Source organism: Cyprinodon variegatus, unplaced genomic scaffold (assembly GCF_000732505.1).
Source record: "Cyprinodon variegatus isolate N-32 unplaced genomic scaffold, C_variegatus-1.0 Scaffold33, whole genome shotgun sequence".
NCBI lineage: Eukaryota > Metazoa > Chordata > Actinopteri > Cyprinodontiformes > Cyprinodontidae > Cyprinodon > Cyprinodon variegatus.
In genome coordinates this window covers 457,575-470,822 of record NW_015150486.1, presented here as the reverse complement: position 1 = coordinate 470,822, position 13,248 = coordinate 457,575, and the positions used below count along the sequence as shown (strand labels likewise).

The following is a 13,248-nucleotide window of genomic DNA, read 5'->3' as shown; positions in this document are numbered from 1 at the left end:
TGGGGGTCTTTTGGCTTCTTTTGTTAGCCTGCAATGCCCCATACCGGTCTAAGTGTCTGAAAGGTCGGTCGTTAAAGGGGAATTGTTGGCCTGGCTGAATAGGTGAGGTCCTCCGCTCTCCTGTACAGGGGCTGGGGCTGCAGGGAGTTGGACAACTTCGTCCGTTTCAATTTGCATGTTTTCAAAACAAAAACAAGGCTTTGTTGGGCTACGGTATAAAATCTGTAATGCAACGCTATTCCTGACATTTTAAATTGAAAAAACTTCTTAGATGGGAAGCGAAACATCTTCAAACTTGGAAATAAAGTCCAGTGGATTGTTTTTAATTTTCTGTTTTTGGAATGACTATGACCTCACTGATAATCTTCAATAGGCAAGGTTAGCATGGCTAGCATGAGTAACACAGCAGCCTTTGTGTCCACCTCCCAAAAATATGGAGATCCTTACTTTACCTTTTAGGTTCCCAAAAGGCATCATTTCTGAACTGTGCTTGTTTCACGGCAGAGGTTAAAAGCTCCAAAGGATATAGGCTTTATTGGAAGTCTTTCTCTCTCTCACACTTTCACAGCCTCGTCGCAGTGCAGATATGTGTCAACATGTTTCAAAAAACACTTTTTCCTTTCATTTCCTTTTATTTAGGTTCTGAAATCTATGTGCTTTATTTTCAAGTTGATACTGACAATGGGCAACTTTGACTCATCTTCACAAAGTAATAACACACTTTAAAAAGCTTTGCTGTAACTGCAGCCTGTTTAAATATGGGTGCGCTACCAGAAATGCGGATGTTTCCATTCAGAAAACAGGCCACATCAGTCTTGGGTGCCCTCCCAAAATAAAAAGCACTTTGTATGGCTCAGTATGACAGCAACGTTTTGCTTTTGCAGATTTTGCTAAAATGATTCATGGGTTAACCAGCAGTAGGTAGGAACAAAAACTGAACATATTCTCCATGTTGGTCTACAATCCCATTTGGCACATACGCTTTGGTCTTTTGCTCAGACTGGATCCTTCGTTTCATTTCTTAAAATGAACATTTATGGATCCGCTCTGCTTTAAAACTGCTTTCAGCTTTGAACTTCATCAGAGGTCTCAACATAGGGATTTTTCTTGACATGTTTTTTTTTTAAAGCTCATATTCTCTGTTTTTTCTCACATTTTCATCATCTTCACCCTCTCACTGCAGCAGCCCTTATTTCTACAAGGCTTGGCAGAAGAGTGGAATCCATGGCCGCCCTTAGAGCGTCCCTCCAGCAAGCTTCCTGCTGACATCTCATCAGCCCTTCTGTCTCTGTTACGTCCTTCTCAGTCAGAATCATCACCATCATCATCGTCATCATCATCATCATCATCACCGTCGTCTGAAGAGCTTGGGTCTCCGGTGCTGGGGTCTGAGATCATGCCATCTGAACTGTCAATCTCTATGGATGTCTCTGATAGGTACAGGTGGACAGCCCTTGATGGGTGGCTGGGATAAAAGACCAAGACAGGTAAACACAAACACAGGAGCAGGGTACAAGGTTAGCATCAGACTGGGTCGGCTTGAGCAAAGTTTGGAAAACATCTGTTCACTCATCTGGTTGGAATCCTTTCCTTCCTTCTGCATGTTTTTTTATTAATTTATTTTAAAGCCTGAATTAATCTTATAGGTAAGGATGGAAGCAAAAAAACCTTCCCATGGTGAGAATAAAAGCACCCTTTACAGAAAGATCTGAAAACCCAAGAAGAGAACCATCAGTTGCCCAAGAAAACACAGCAGATTGTTTGAAACAGACATCTGGCTATTAGATATGACACATAAAAAAAACTATAATACAAAAACATCAGTCATAAAGTGATTGGAAGCATTTATATTAGTGTGGAATAATAAAAACATTGAAAAATAGTCTGTTTCCAACAAGTGCTTACAATCAGGTATAGTTATTTAGTCACACTTTTATGTTATTGCAGCTATAAACAACACAGTAGCAGAGAAAAACACAGTAACACGACTTCAGTAGTGATTTTGGAACAGAACAGGACAGCGGCTGTTTAAGTTGTTAAAACTCCTGCTTTAATTGAAGGTTTTTGTGATGTAAAATCTGAGATCATAGTGAATCCTTTTAGCATTTATTCCATACATTACAAATTGAAAAAAACAAGTCAGTTTGGTGGGAAAAAAGCTGCCATGTTTTGATCGCATAATTGGGCACAACCTTTTTTTTTATTTCAGCATTCAGTTTTCTTTGGTAAGAGTCTCTGAGTATCCAACATATTGACTTGATTTTCTACTCTGTTATAAAAATTCTCTTTATCAATCAGGTTTATTTAATATCTAAATTCCGTTTGAGGAGAACCCAAAGATTTTTGACTAAACTATATAAAAAAACATTCAATATTTCCCTCATGGACAAACTTTTTTGTTGATTTTAATACGTTACCTAAAAAATACAATCATGCTTCCTCTCCAGCATTTAAACTCAGGGTTTCTTCATTCTAGATCAGGCATCCCACAGTCTGTCCTCAAGGGCCGCTGTCCTGCAGGTTTTAGAGGTTTCCCTGCTGCAACACAACTGATTATGATAATTGCAGTTAAGCAAAAGCCTGTTAATCAGCTTTCAAATAAAATCAGCTGTGCTGGAGCAGGGAAACCTCAAAAACCTGCAGGACAGCGGCGCTCCAGGACCGACTTTGGGGATGCCTGCTCTCGATAAAAACTCTAGTGCCATATAACAGTGATGTGGGATCTGGAGTCAACAAATCATCTCTATGTCATGGATTGTTTCTGCCCAGCCGCTGAATCAGGTTTAACCTGTGCAGATTGGACTAATCTGGTTCAGTGGGTGTACAGAACAAATACATGACATAGAGCTGACTTGCTGACTCCAGATTATGCTGTTTTTACCGTATATCCCTGAAGAGATCTCTGTTTCGTTTAAAAAAAAAAATGGGTTGCTTTTGTGCCGAAATGTGGACAAATAAATTTGCTTTTGTTTAATAGAAGATGGCACATCTGACAAATGGTTTTGGAAAGTTTGACCTGGATGTTTTCTTAGGCAGAAAGCTCTAACCCTTAATGCTAAAGCTTTTCCAGAGTTACAGACAATACAGGAGATTATCGTCATAGGTAGAACGAAACCAGTACTAACCAGAAAGTCCTGTTGCTCTTTGGACCATCCCTGATGCATTTCTATCGTCTTTTTCATCATACAGGGAGAGTTTTAAAAAAAAAATCTCCAGTTATTGGCAGCTTTTACTGCACCACTGAATATACATAAAATGCTGGGAATTTGTTTTGCACCCCTAAACCTGAATGATACTTTTGTCCAATATGACCTAAAGAAGACTGAATGCTGGAAATGAATCCAAAATGTTTTAAAGTCCTTAAGAGGCCTGGTCACGTACTTTGACAACCAATTTGTACACCAGTAGTATGTTCTTTTGGCTAAAATGTTCAATTTCTGTGTTTTACTTTTTTTTTTTCACTTCCCCTGTTTGTAAACTTCAGCGTTTTTAACTTTCAGTATGACAAGACCACATGACTGGATGTACGATGTTGTGCTTGTGTGTAATGGGAAAAGAAGGAAGTTATTAAGCCAAGCATTTCCCAGCAGAGATGTGAAAAGAAAGGAAAATTCAAGGATCATATGTGAAAATGCTTAAAACTGTTGCAGGTAACGAGGATAAAACACTGATGTCACCTGGAATGCAAAAGCAAAAAAAAAAAAAAAGCTTAATTAAAGGGGGAGCTAAAGCTTCAGAACATGGCAAGTTGATGGATGTGTCAGTAAGTGCTGCCAGCAGATGGCGATAGTGAGCAACAGTGTTTGCAGCCGCTTATGGTGAGTGGTTAAAATTTGTTTTGGGGCTCAAAAAGGACTAATAAATACTATTCGGACAAATGATTGTGGCGTTTTGCTTTATCCTTACATGAGCATACAGTTTTCAGCATTTTCTTAATAGGCAAAGTACGTGACAAAGTCTCTTTAAAGGGTCTGCATGCCTATGTGACCAGGATGCTGCAGCTTTTCTATTTTTGTTTTTTAGTGATTTTCTGTTAAGTTGTAAAGAATGTTAAATCAAATGGAGAAAAAAGCTGATTCACCATGATCTATACCTTTTTACCTAGCATCTCACTAGGGTGTGTTGTTGATTTTCAACATCCACCTTAAGTCAACCCCAGAGGTTAAATCCATGATTTAAGAAATTTTCAGGTGAAGCTTGGAAAGTGCTCAATGTTCCTATTGTTTCTAGAAATAATACACCAAACAGTTGTCATGTACTGGATTCATACAATGGGGCTTGGATTGTATTAGTCGGGAAGTAAACAGCAGGAATACACCATTGTTCTACATCTTCATCATCAAAACATTTACTCTGAACAGGAAATGTGGCTGGAGGCCCATTTACCCAAAACGGAAAAGAGGAACTGATAAAACAGTTGTTTCTCTAAAGAAATGAAAGGCGCATTAGAATTCTCTAGCGGCTAAGTAGCAATCTGGCTAAAGTTCAGTTTTCTATGTAAAGGCACATGCTTCAATAAATTCTGCTTTTTAACAGCTTTCTGTTACAGGTCCAAATGGGGGATCCAAAGTATGCCGTCGCATTTGGAGGAAGAAAAAGAAGCATCGAGCAGGAAAAAGAGCCCAAGAACCCAGAAGGGAGCACAGCCCTGATCCCCAGAGTCTCACATGGAGCAAGAGAGAAAGCGTGTGAATCTTCTGCTCCTCTCTCAGTCCCCCTCTCCATCTGTTACATTTCATCGGTCTTACCACGCTGTGGGGTCCTTCCTCTCTTTGCGGGGAGCCTCTTCGTCGCCCTCCAGCTGTCTCTGTTTGTATTTCCTCTTACATCTTCTGCAGGACATGATGATTATGAGCAAAAAGACCACCGCGGCGATACCAGCTCCGATGAACATGGCTAGTTTAAGAAGTTCGTTGAAAGAAGCTGTGACAAAAAAAAAAAAAAAAAAAAAAAAAAAAAAAAAATACAAGAATAAAAATGGGTGCTGGACATGAACAGAACAAAAGGTTACATTTATTAGCTGTAGGGTTCAGTCTTAGTCTGAAATGTTTAACGGCTGTAGAGGCCTGAAGAAGAAAAACTATTAGTACCAGATCTGCCATACATAATAATTTTAAATCGGTCTTCAACAGGGGGTCCGTGACCCCTAGGGGGTCCACGGAGGTACTGCATGGGGGTCGTAAAATACTTTTAGACTTTTTTTTATATTCCCCCCTGCATTTTTTCAACTAATTTATGTCTTTAAATCCACATTAACATGAATTCAACACACTTTAGTAAACAGATAAATGGAGGCTGAAGATGTCTTTCAGTCACCAATGCACACATTCAGCGACACAATTCAATTTTCAATTCAATTACAATTCTGTTTATTTTTAAAGCACCAATTCACAACACATGTCATCTGAAGGTACTTTACAGTTCACCAGATCAAAAAGTCAAATTGATTCAAAGTTTTCTATCTAAGGAAAACCAGTTGATTGTCTCAAATGCAATCCCTCACACTAAGCATGCTTGTAGCGACAGTGGAGAGGAAAAACTCCCTTTTAACAGGAAGAAACCTTCAGCAGAACCAGGCTCAGAAATCAGGAATCAGAAATACTTTAATAATCCCTGGGTGAAATTACCTTTCTTTCATTACTCCATCTGTAATAGAGTGACTATAGAACCAGTTTGATATAACACAATTTCATACAATATATATAATTAGGGGGTCCTCACTGCATCTCGCCTAAGTTTGGGGGTCCTTGGCCTGGAAAACGTTGAACCCCCCTGGTTTAAATTAACGATATCTTATCAACTTACTCTGCCTGCTAAGGCTGAGTCACTGTCTGAGACATGACAGACAATGTAATGTAGTCCCCTCACAGTTTTATACGGTGGCCCTGAAGTGCAAACTGCAACTACAAATCTAAAAGCGCAACTACATTAAGGAAATTGTAACTACACAAAGCAAAGCGCAACTACAGTAAGAAAAACAAAACTACATAAAGCAAAGCGCAACTAGATTAAGAAAAACAAAACTACATAAAGCAAAGCGCAACTACATTGAGGAAAACACAATTACATTAACCTACCGGAAAAGGTAGGTACCAGTGGGAAACATGAGACATCGCTGATTGGACGACGGCACCGTTTGACCCTTGAACCGGAAGTCATTCTGCCTGCTGCGGCTTTTGAAAACATGGATACTGACTGAAATTTCATGATTAGTCTTGAGCATATCCAGTATCACCTCGTACGTATGTCCTGATTCAAAATATTCCTGGATAAAGGCAGCTATGTTTGGGGCGCCGACAATATCCATTTTTTCAAAAGCCGCAGCTGGCAGAATGACTTCCGGCCCTGCAGTTTGCACTACAGGGCCACCGTAGTTTTATGCTCGTGAAGATTCCCAGTCATCCAGGTCATAGTCATTCCAAAAAAGTTTAAAAAAAAAAAAACTCACTGGACTTTGTTTCCAAGACCCCGTTTACACGATGGGAAAACGCAGATATTTCCCTGCAGTTTGACCTCTCGCTTACACCAAAGCCCCGTTTTTATTTCAATTTTATTATTTCTGAAACCTCCGGCCTAAGTGAAGATTTCTGATAACGTCTGTTATGTGCTGCCGTGGCAACAGGGATAAAAGTCACATTAAGTGCCAGAAAATCCTTAACATCATGATGTAAGCACCAGATGTTTACAGTTTTTTTGGCACTCAACAGTGTATTTATGCGGGTTGATGTAAATGAGAAGTTTTTTTGAAAACAATGTTGTGCTTTCCAAAGTGGCGGACCTGTTCTGCTGGTTCCATTTGCATGTTTTCTTTGCCAAAACAAGTTTTTGGGCAACCATATAAATCTACAAACTCAAGGTTAATTCTGACATTTTGAATCGAAAAAGCTTCCAGGATGGGAAGCGAAACGTCTTCAAATTTGGAAACTAAATTTGTTTTTTTTAACTTTTTTGGAAAGACTCACAGTTTTAGTTTCAGTAAAAAAAACAAATAAGTTTGCCCTGTAGAGTAACAATTGTCTACATAAAGGCATGATCCTATTATAATTTGTTCTAAGGCTTGCCCTTTTATCCCTTCCAAGGAGGAGGGAGAAAAACTGGGCTTTTAGGAAAGCAACAGACAACACTATACAGTACTATACTTTTTATTTGATTCTCCTGCATTGGCGATAATTAAAAGAGGCACACGTAGGTGGGAATAAAGCCTCATTCACAGGGACTACCCCATCTTAGCCCCAAATAGAAGCCTTTCTAGCCAATGCAAAAAATCCTGGTGGCTCTGTAGTAGCATGACGGACTGCCATCCTCCATCATCTGTCAGAAGTACAGAGAAAATCCATTTCTGTTACCTGAAAAAGGGTTACCTCATTAACGGAGTGCTCTTAAGCTGCTGACTGTCACTACCTCGACGCCAGAGTGTTTGCCAGTTTTGGGTACTCTAGCCAAGCTGAGTTTTGCTGAGTCAAACTGAGTTTTTGTCAACCTGAGTTTTTAATCTTGCTATTTTTTTTCTTTGCCTCTTGGCAGGAAGTCATCCTGCAATGTGGACATTTCGGACCTTCTCTCCCTGGAAGGATCAACTGAGCCTCAAACTGAGCTGGGGATTCAAACTGGAGGTTTGGATCCACTTTCCTCCAAGGGATCGTTTGAGTTTCACACTGAGCAAGGGATTCATCTGCACCACAGACCGTTCAAGTACCGCAGGAAATCTAAGTGGCAGTCAGTGTCTCCGTTCTCCTACAAACAACCGCATTCTGGGTAAACCCTGTCCGCCCTCCACCGAATGAAACAAACACTGGAACACCCGACAGCTGAGTCAAAGAGTCAACAGCTTTTCTGGAAACGTGAGTCTGCAAACCATTTCTCCTCTTCAAGTTCGAGAATCAATTTTCCAACTGAACCTACACTAACCGCAGTGTCTTCCCCTCACCTTTCAGTTCCGGTTGAGCAGTGTTCAGAGCAACACTGAAATCTCCACAAGCTTCTCAATAAACGTGTTTAACTTTTCCCTGGTCTCTCTGTATTGGTTTATCTGCATCTGGGTCCGAGACCTTGATAAAATCATGACAATTTCTGATGCAGCAAAATGGAGCAAAATATCTAACTACCCGCTCTGCAAAAAGAGTAAAGAAATGTTGCCGTATTTCTAAATAAAATAGTTGGTACGATCCTGAATGAATCCTCCAGTGTGGATCGACACATGGCACGCTTTGCCAGGAGTGATAGAGCAGCTGGGGGACGTAATCAGTGTGAATTAAAGTCAGAGTTAAAGGCAAATTAAAATGATTAGATCTTAATGAATTTATTTTTCTATTACCTGAAGGCTGCTTTTAATATAAAAAATATACAACAATGACAGAAGTGTTTGTCTCTCTTCATAAACATGGAAATCGATCCTTAAGACTGGGTTATGCTTAATGCACATAGGTTAGATGCAGAATTTGGACGCAAGCATACAACACTGCACAACGTCTGGAAGTAATGTTTTCTGTCATCCAAGAGTGATAAGACTTTCTTTCCAATAGTTATTATGACCCAAATCATAAGGGATGTCAATCTCAACTAATCCAAATTACTGAAAAGTTATAAACAAAAAAAGGTTGAGGCATGAGCAACAAGTGCAGGAAGTCTCCTGTATAACAGTTTAAATAATCTTAATTTCTCTAGAAGCAGAATCATGAATTTTCTAACCAAATCTGATGAGATCTGTCTAATAACTATTTGATTACAATGAAAGGTAAATGTACTTTGACGCCAGTACATTGCCAAAGTACCATTTTGTAGAATTTTAGCTGCTCACCTGTTGTGACAACACGGAATTTAATTTCGCCAAAGTGACCGTGGACATCAGGAGGATTGGTCACCTGGCAGGTGTAGGTGCCATTATAGGCAAACTTGACCTGTCGGATTATGATGGAGGCATCACCCCCCATGATATCACCAGCCCAAGAGATGCGCTTCTTGAAGATACCGTGATCAATAGGATAAGGTCGTGTAAGGTAGTAAAATATCTGCAAACAGAAAATAAGTATAGAAAATAAAAACAAAAGATTTCTGTTTTAGAACGAGAGGACAGTGAATAAGGACTTACTAACATGCATAAACCTTCAAATGGAAAGGCTGTCTTAGATGCTCCATAGAGAGTCTTATAACTCAGGACCTTCTCTCTCAGCTGAATGAGGATTGAAGGTGTGAGGTCTGCTCTCTTTTTCTTCACTAAAACACCACACAGATATATACAAACTCACCAATGTCCCAGCGCCTCCAGAAAGAGGTCTGAAGGTCCAGGAGATAGTGACATGATCGGGGTTGATCTTAGCCGAACTCTCAAATGTACACTTCAGGCGAGTATCTGTACCGTTGACCGCGTCAACTTCCTCAGATGTGTAGATACGTATCCCGTTGACCTGCAGCACTCCTGCAAGGGCAGACAGGAACGTCACATGCAGAGAAACAGCAAGACCATTTAGAAACAACAGTTGGTTCATGAATTTTAACTCATGTTAATTGACTCCTTGACTTTATGCAATGTACCCGGTGATCCTACCCGTGTCTACCTGCTGCTGCTACAAGGAAACTGTGAGTAATAGCAAAGAGGAAGACTGGCACAAATTTCATTGGACACATTATTGATTAATGAAATCCCCCTGAAATAATTCAGCAGTCCCAAAAACATTTATTTTCCAGGAGCATGCAAACACCATGCATATAGTGCTCAAGAAACACATTATTGCTGGTACCCTGCCTGGGGCAACTGCATCCAGAAGAAGCCCAGTGAAAACATATGCATGACGCTCTGGGGAGGTTTATGTGATGGCTGTCTGGGCTAAATCACCTGCGCTATTTATAGAAGGAGCCACATATTCTCCAAGTGGAAGGATGTCTGGCCTTATTAAAGCCGATGCCCAGGAGAAAAGTCAGTCGTAGCACAAGTTAGAGTAGTCAAGACTTTGTTTGCCATCATCTTAATTTTAATGTATAGAAGCTTTGCTTAATTAAGTAAATCCCCTTTCTTAATTTGCTTTAGTATTATTTGGATTTGTTAGATTTTGTGCAGTTGGATTATGACCAGATATGGATTAAAAAAGAAAAAAACGTCTTGGAATTTATTCCCAACTGTTCATCAAATACTATTTACTGGTAAAAAGTGAAACTACACGTCTTCAATGTATGTCCAGATGTGAAAGATAAAGGTTTTTCACTGTTTGTTTATCTTTTAGCCACGCAAACCGGGTCTCTTGCCATAACTTCCAATATTTGGATTAGTAAGACTTTTACGCTCAGAAAATGATCTTGATAGTTATGACATTTTAAACTCTGGTGGTCTCTTTCCGCACCACAAATATTTCTATTTGGTGCCTCCTTACAAAACACAGAACGGCAAAAACGGTAAAAAAAAACAAAAGGTTTTTATTCCTCTGATGAGAAGTAATTCTAGACATTCTTTCCAATGGCTTCCAATGTTACAGGCTATACAAGATGATCCTATTTGAGATGTTTTCCAGCAGGCTCAGTGGAGGACTATTTCCATCTCGGAAACTTTCTTGTTCAAAACCAGAAATGGAACTTTTAGTCGCAAAGTAATAAATGTAATAAACTGCTTTGCATTTTCAGACATTTTCTGTTTGCCCTTACTATTGTTTCCATTCATGCTGAAGACAAAAGCTTGCTTACTGTACTGCAGCTATGATTTTGCACCACATTTAACGAGAACATTGGGTCAAAAATTTCCGAAAATGCCAGTAAAGGGCTTTGCTTTTCTGAGCTGCATTTCGAGCTTCCTTATCAGTGGTTCCTGTAGACTGGGAGAAGAAAGAGAGAGAGGGGGGCCCCCCTTAAAGTCATTAAAGAGACCTGCTACTCTCTCATCGTCGGACCCATAACAGCACTCTGACAGCCTAATGTGTTTTAAATGAACATGAGGAAATCTGGCAGTAGGTCAAACAAGTGAGCAATACAGGCAAATGGAAAAAAAAATGTAAGAATCCTTTGAAGCTTTTTAAAATCCTGCGCTGTCCTGGATAAGCAGAAACCTTCTCTCCTCTTTGTCCAGCTGGCTGTCAGAAAGGACGCACTAAAGTCAGTGGATTAAACCGCCGCCATGCAGGATGTTCATTAGGATGATAGCATCAGTGCCAGCTCTATCAGTCCAGCCAGTAATGACTGGCTCTCTAGCCTGCATGCAGGTGTGTGTGCATTATGCATTAAAATCCCAGTTAATACATTCAAAGCACTGAATTAGAATCATATTAACTCTATTCCAGAAGATTTTACAGGTATTTTTGTAAAGGTTGAAGAAAGGAAATAAAGGACACAGAAGAATGGAGGAAAGTCAAAACCGTATTTAATTACACATGTCCAAAATATAATACTGTGTCTCATTTTGGTTAATAATGGCACCTTACAGCAGGTTTTACAACTTTTTATAAACACAGATTTTTGTGCTTTTAATATTAAGATCAACAAAAATATTAAATATTGAGATAAAAATTGGGTTTCCATCTGAGAGATAATTTAAAGTAAAACTTCAGAGAAAAGTGTTGATTACAAAATGAACTTAGGTTGAAATCACAGCTGCTGCAATAAACAACGTAGTCATTGCAAGCCAGAGGATAAATATAGTCCATTAACTTCAAATATTAACGATTTATTATGGCTGGGATGTTGTGATCAATTCCCATGTATAAATTGAGAGTTCATATTACAGCTTTTTAAACGGCCGCTATCAGAATAGCTGACTGTAGTCCAGGTTGTTTTCCTGTCTTTGGTTTTACATCAGATGGAGATTAAAAGTTGGCAGCTTCAGTAACACATTGCATAAAAAAAATAAATAAAAAATATCACCAACTATGATTAAAGAGTTTCAGCTACAACTTGCTAACTTAGTGGCGATATTTAGGTAGTAATGAGAGCAATATGTGGCCCAAAACAACAGGTTTTCTAGTTTCAGATGAAACAAAACCCTTAAAAGATGGTAGATTTTTTCCAAGAGCAAAAGCATAGAAAAAGATAAGATAAATAAACTGAATAATAACTGAATCTAATTATTTGCTGTATTTTATTGCACTGAAAATGTATTTTAGGCAAACATTCTTGCAAGAAATAAAGCTGGTAAATGATTTGTCTCAGAGAAATGGCTGTAAGGAGAATTTAAAACTAGATAGGACTTACGTTGTAGAAACTGTCATTAAGCTTCTGAGATAAGTCTCTCTAAACGTGCTGCAAAGACTTGTTTACTCCTGAGAAAATTGGCCTAATCTCTGAAAGATCTGCTCCTTAGAGATCACAACCCAAAGTCAAACACATTGCTTTTTACATCCTTGTTTAGAGATTAAAGAGCAAATGCAAGATTAGAGAACTAAAGATGTGAAATTCAAATTGACTTCAAAGCTCATGTTTACATCGGCCTCTTCCCTTAACTGCCATTAGAAAGAAATAACATCTGATTTCCATGTCCTGCCTTAGAGCATAAATATTCACAACACATTAAATAAAATCACCACAAATAATCTGCAGTGAACAATAAAGCAGAATTCCTTTCAACCAAACTGTCCTTTTACAGAAACTGAGCTGACTGGGAGTTACACTAAGATTAATTAGGCCTTTTGGAAGGAAAGATGGATGTTAGCAGACTGGCAATGCTTTCTGAACTCTGTACACTGCTTTGTTAATAATTTTTCCAAGTGGCTAAAAGTACACTAAACATTATTCAATCAGTCATTAGCAGGCACTAATTGACATGTCGTTACATTAGAGAAGACAGAAGGACCCAAGAATTTCAGTCAATTACTGAAAGAGAGATAAATGGGCAGACGTCTGTTAAATGACTTCTAACTAAGTGTTAATTTTGTTATTTTTTGTTATATAAATAATAATGAAAGGAAGAATAATGTGTCTGTGTCCTTTAGAATTAATAACTTTTTTTTGCCTATTACGTGTGCTGTTCTGTGTTTTCTTGTTGTTTCTCTGTCTAGTAGGAGTCACTAACCTCTTTACAACTGAACATCCTGTCTAGCCAGAGCTGACCACACCTTTCTTTATCACAATGCCTTCAGAGGAGGGTTGATCTGACACTTTTAGTCCCACAGCCGACTTTTCATGAGAAGGAAAGCCCAAAACTAACCACTGATTAAAAGTTATAATGTTGGGGATATTCTTTACTTTTTCAGAATGATGAGTTCATGATTATTTTAGCTCTTCATCAATGTAAAAAAAACAAAAAAAAACAAAGTATGGAACATGAAAAGAATG

At 38.8% G+C, this 13,248-nt stretch overlaps 1 protein-coding gene across 1 annotated transcript in view; it reads right to left on the bottom strand.

Annotated features, from left to right (window-relative positions):
- Nucleotides 1-51: 51 nt before the first annotated feature.
- LOC107102730 (myelin protein zero-like protein 2) overlaps nucleotides 52-13,248 on the bottom strand; it is a 37,489-nt gene continuing 24,292 nt past the window's right edge. Inside the window, exons 2-5 of the mRNA XM_015402140.1 lie at nucleotides 9,246-9,415; nucleotides 8,798-9,008; nucleotides 4,749-4,923; nucleotides 52-1,465 (exon numbers count right to left, since the gene is read on the bottom strand). Of these exons, the coding sequence (XP_015257626.1) occupies nucleotides 1,303-1,465; nucleotides 4,749-4,923; nucleotides 8,798-9,008; nucleotides 9,246-9,415 (719 nt within the window). The 3' untranslated portion in view covers nucleotides 52-1,302. The remainder of the gene's footprint in view (nucleotides 1,466-4,748; nucleotides 4,924-8,797; nucleotides 9,009-9,245; nucleotides 9,416-13,248) is intronic.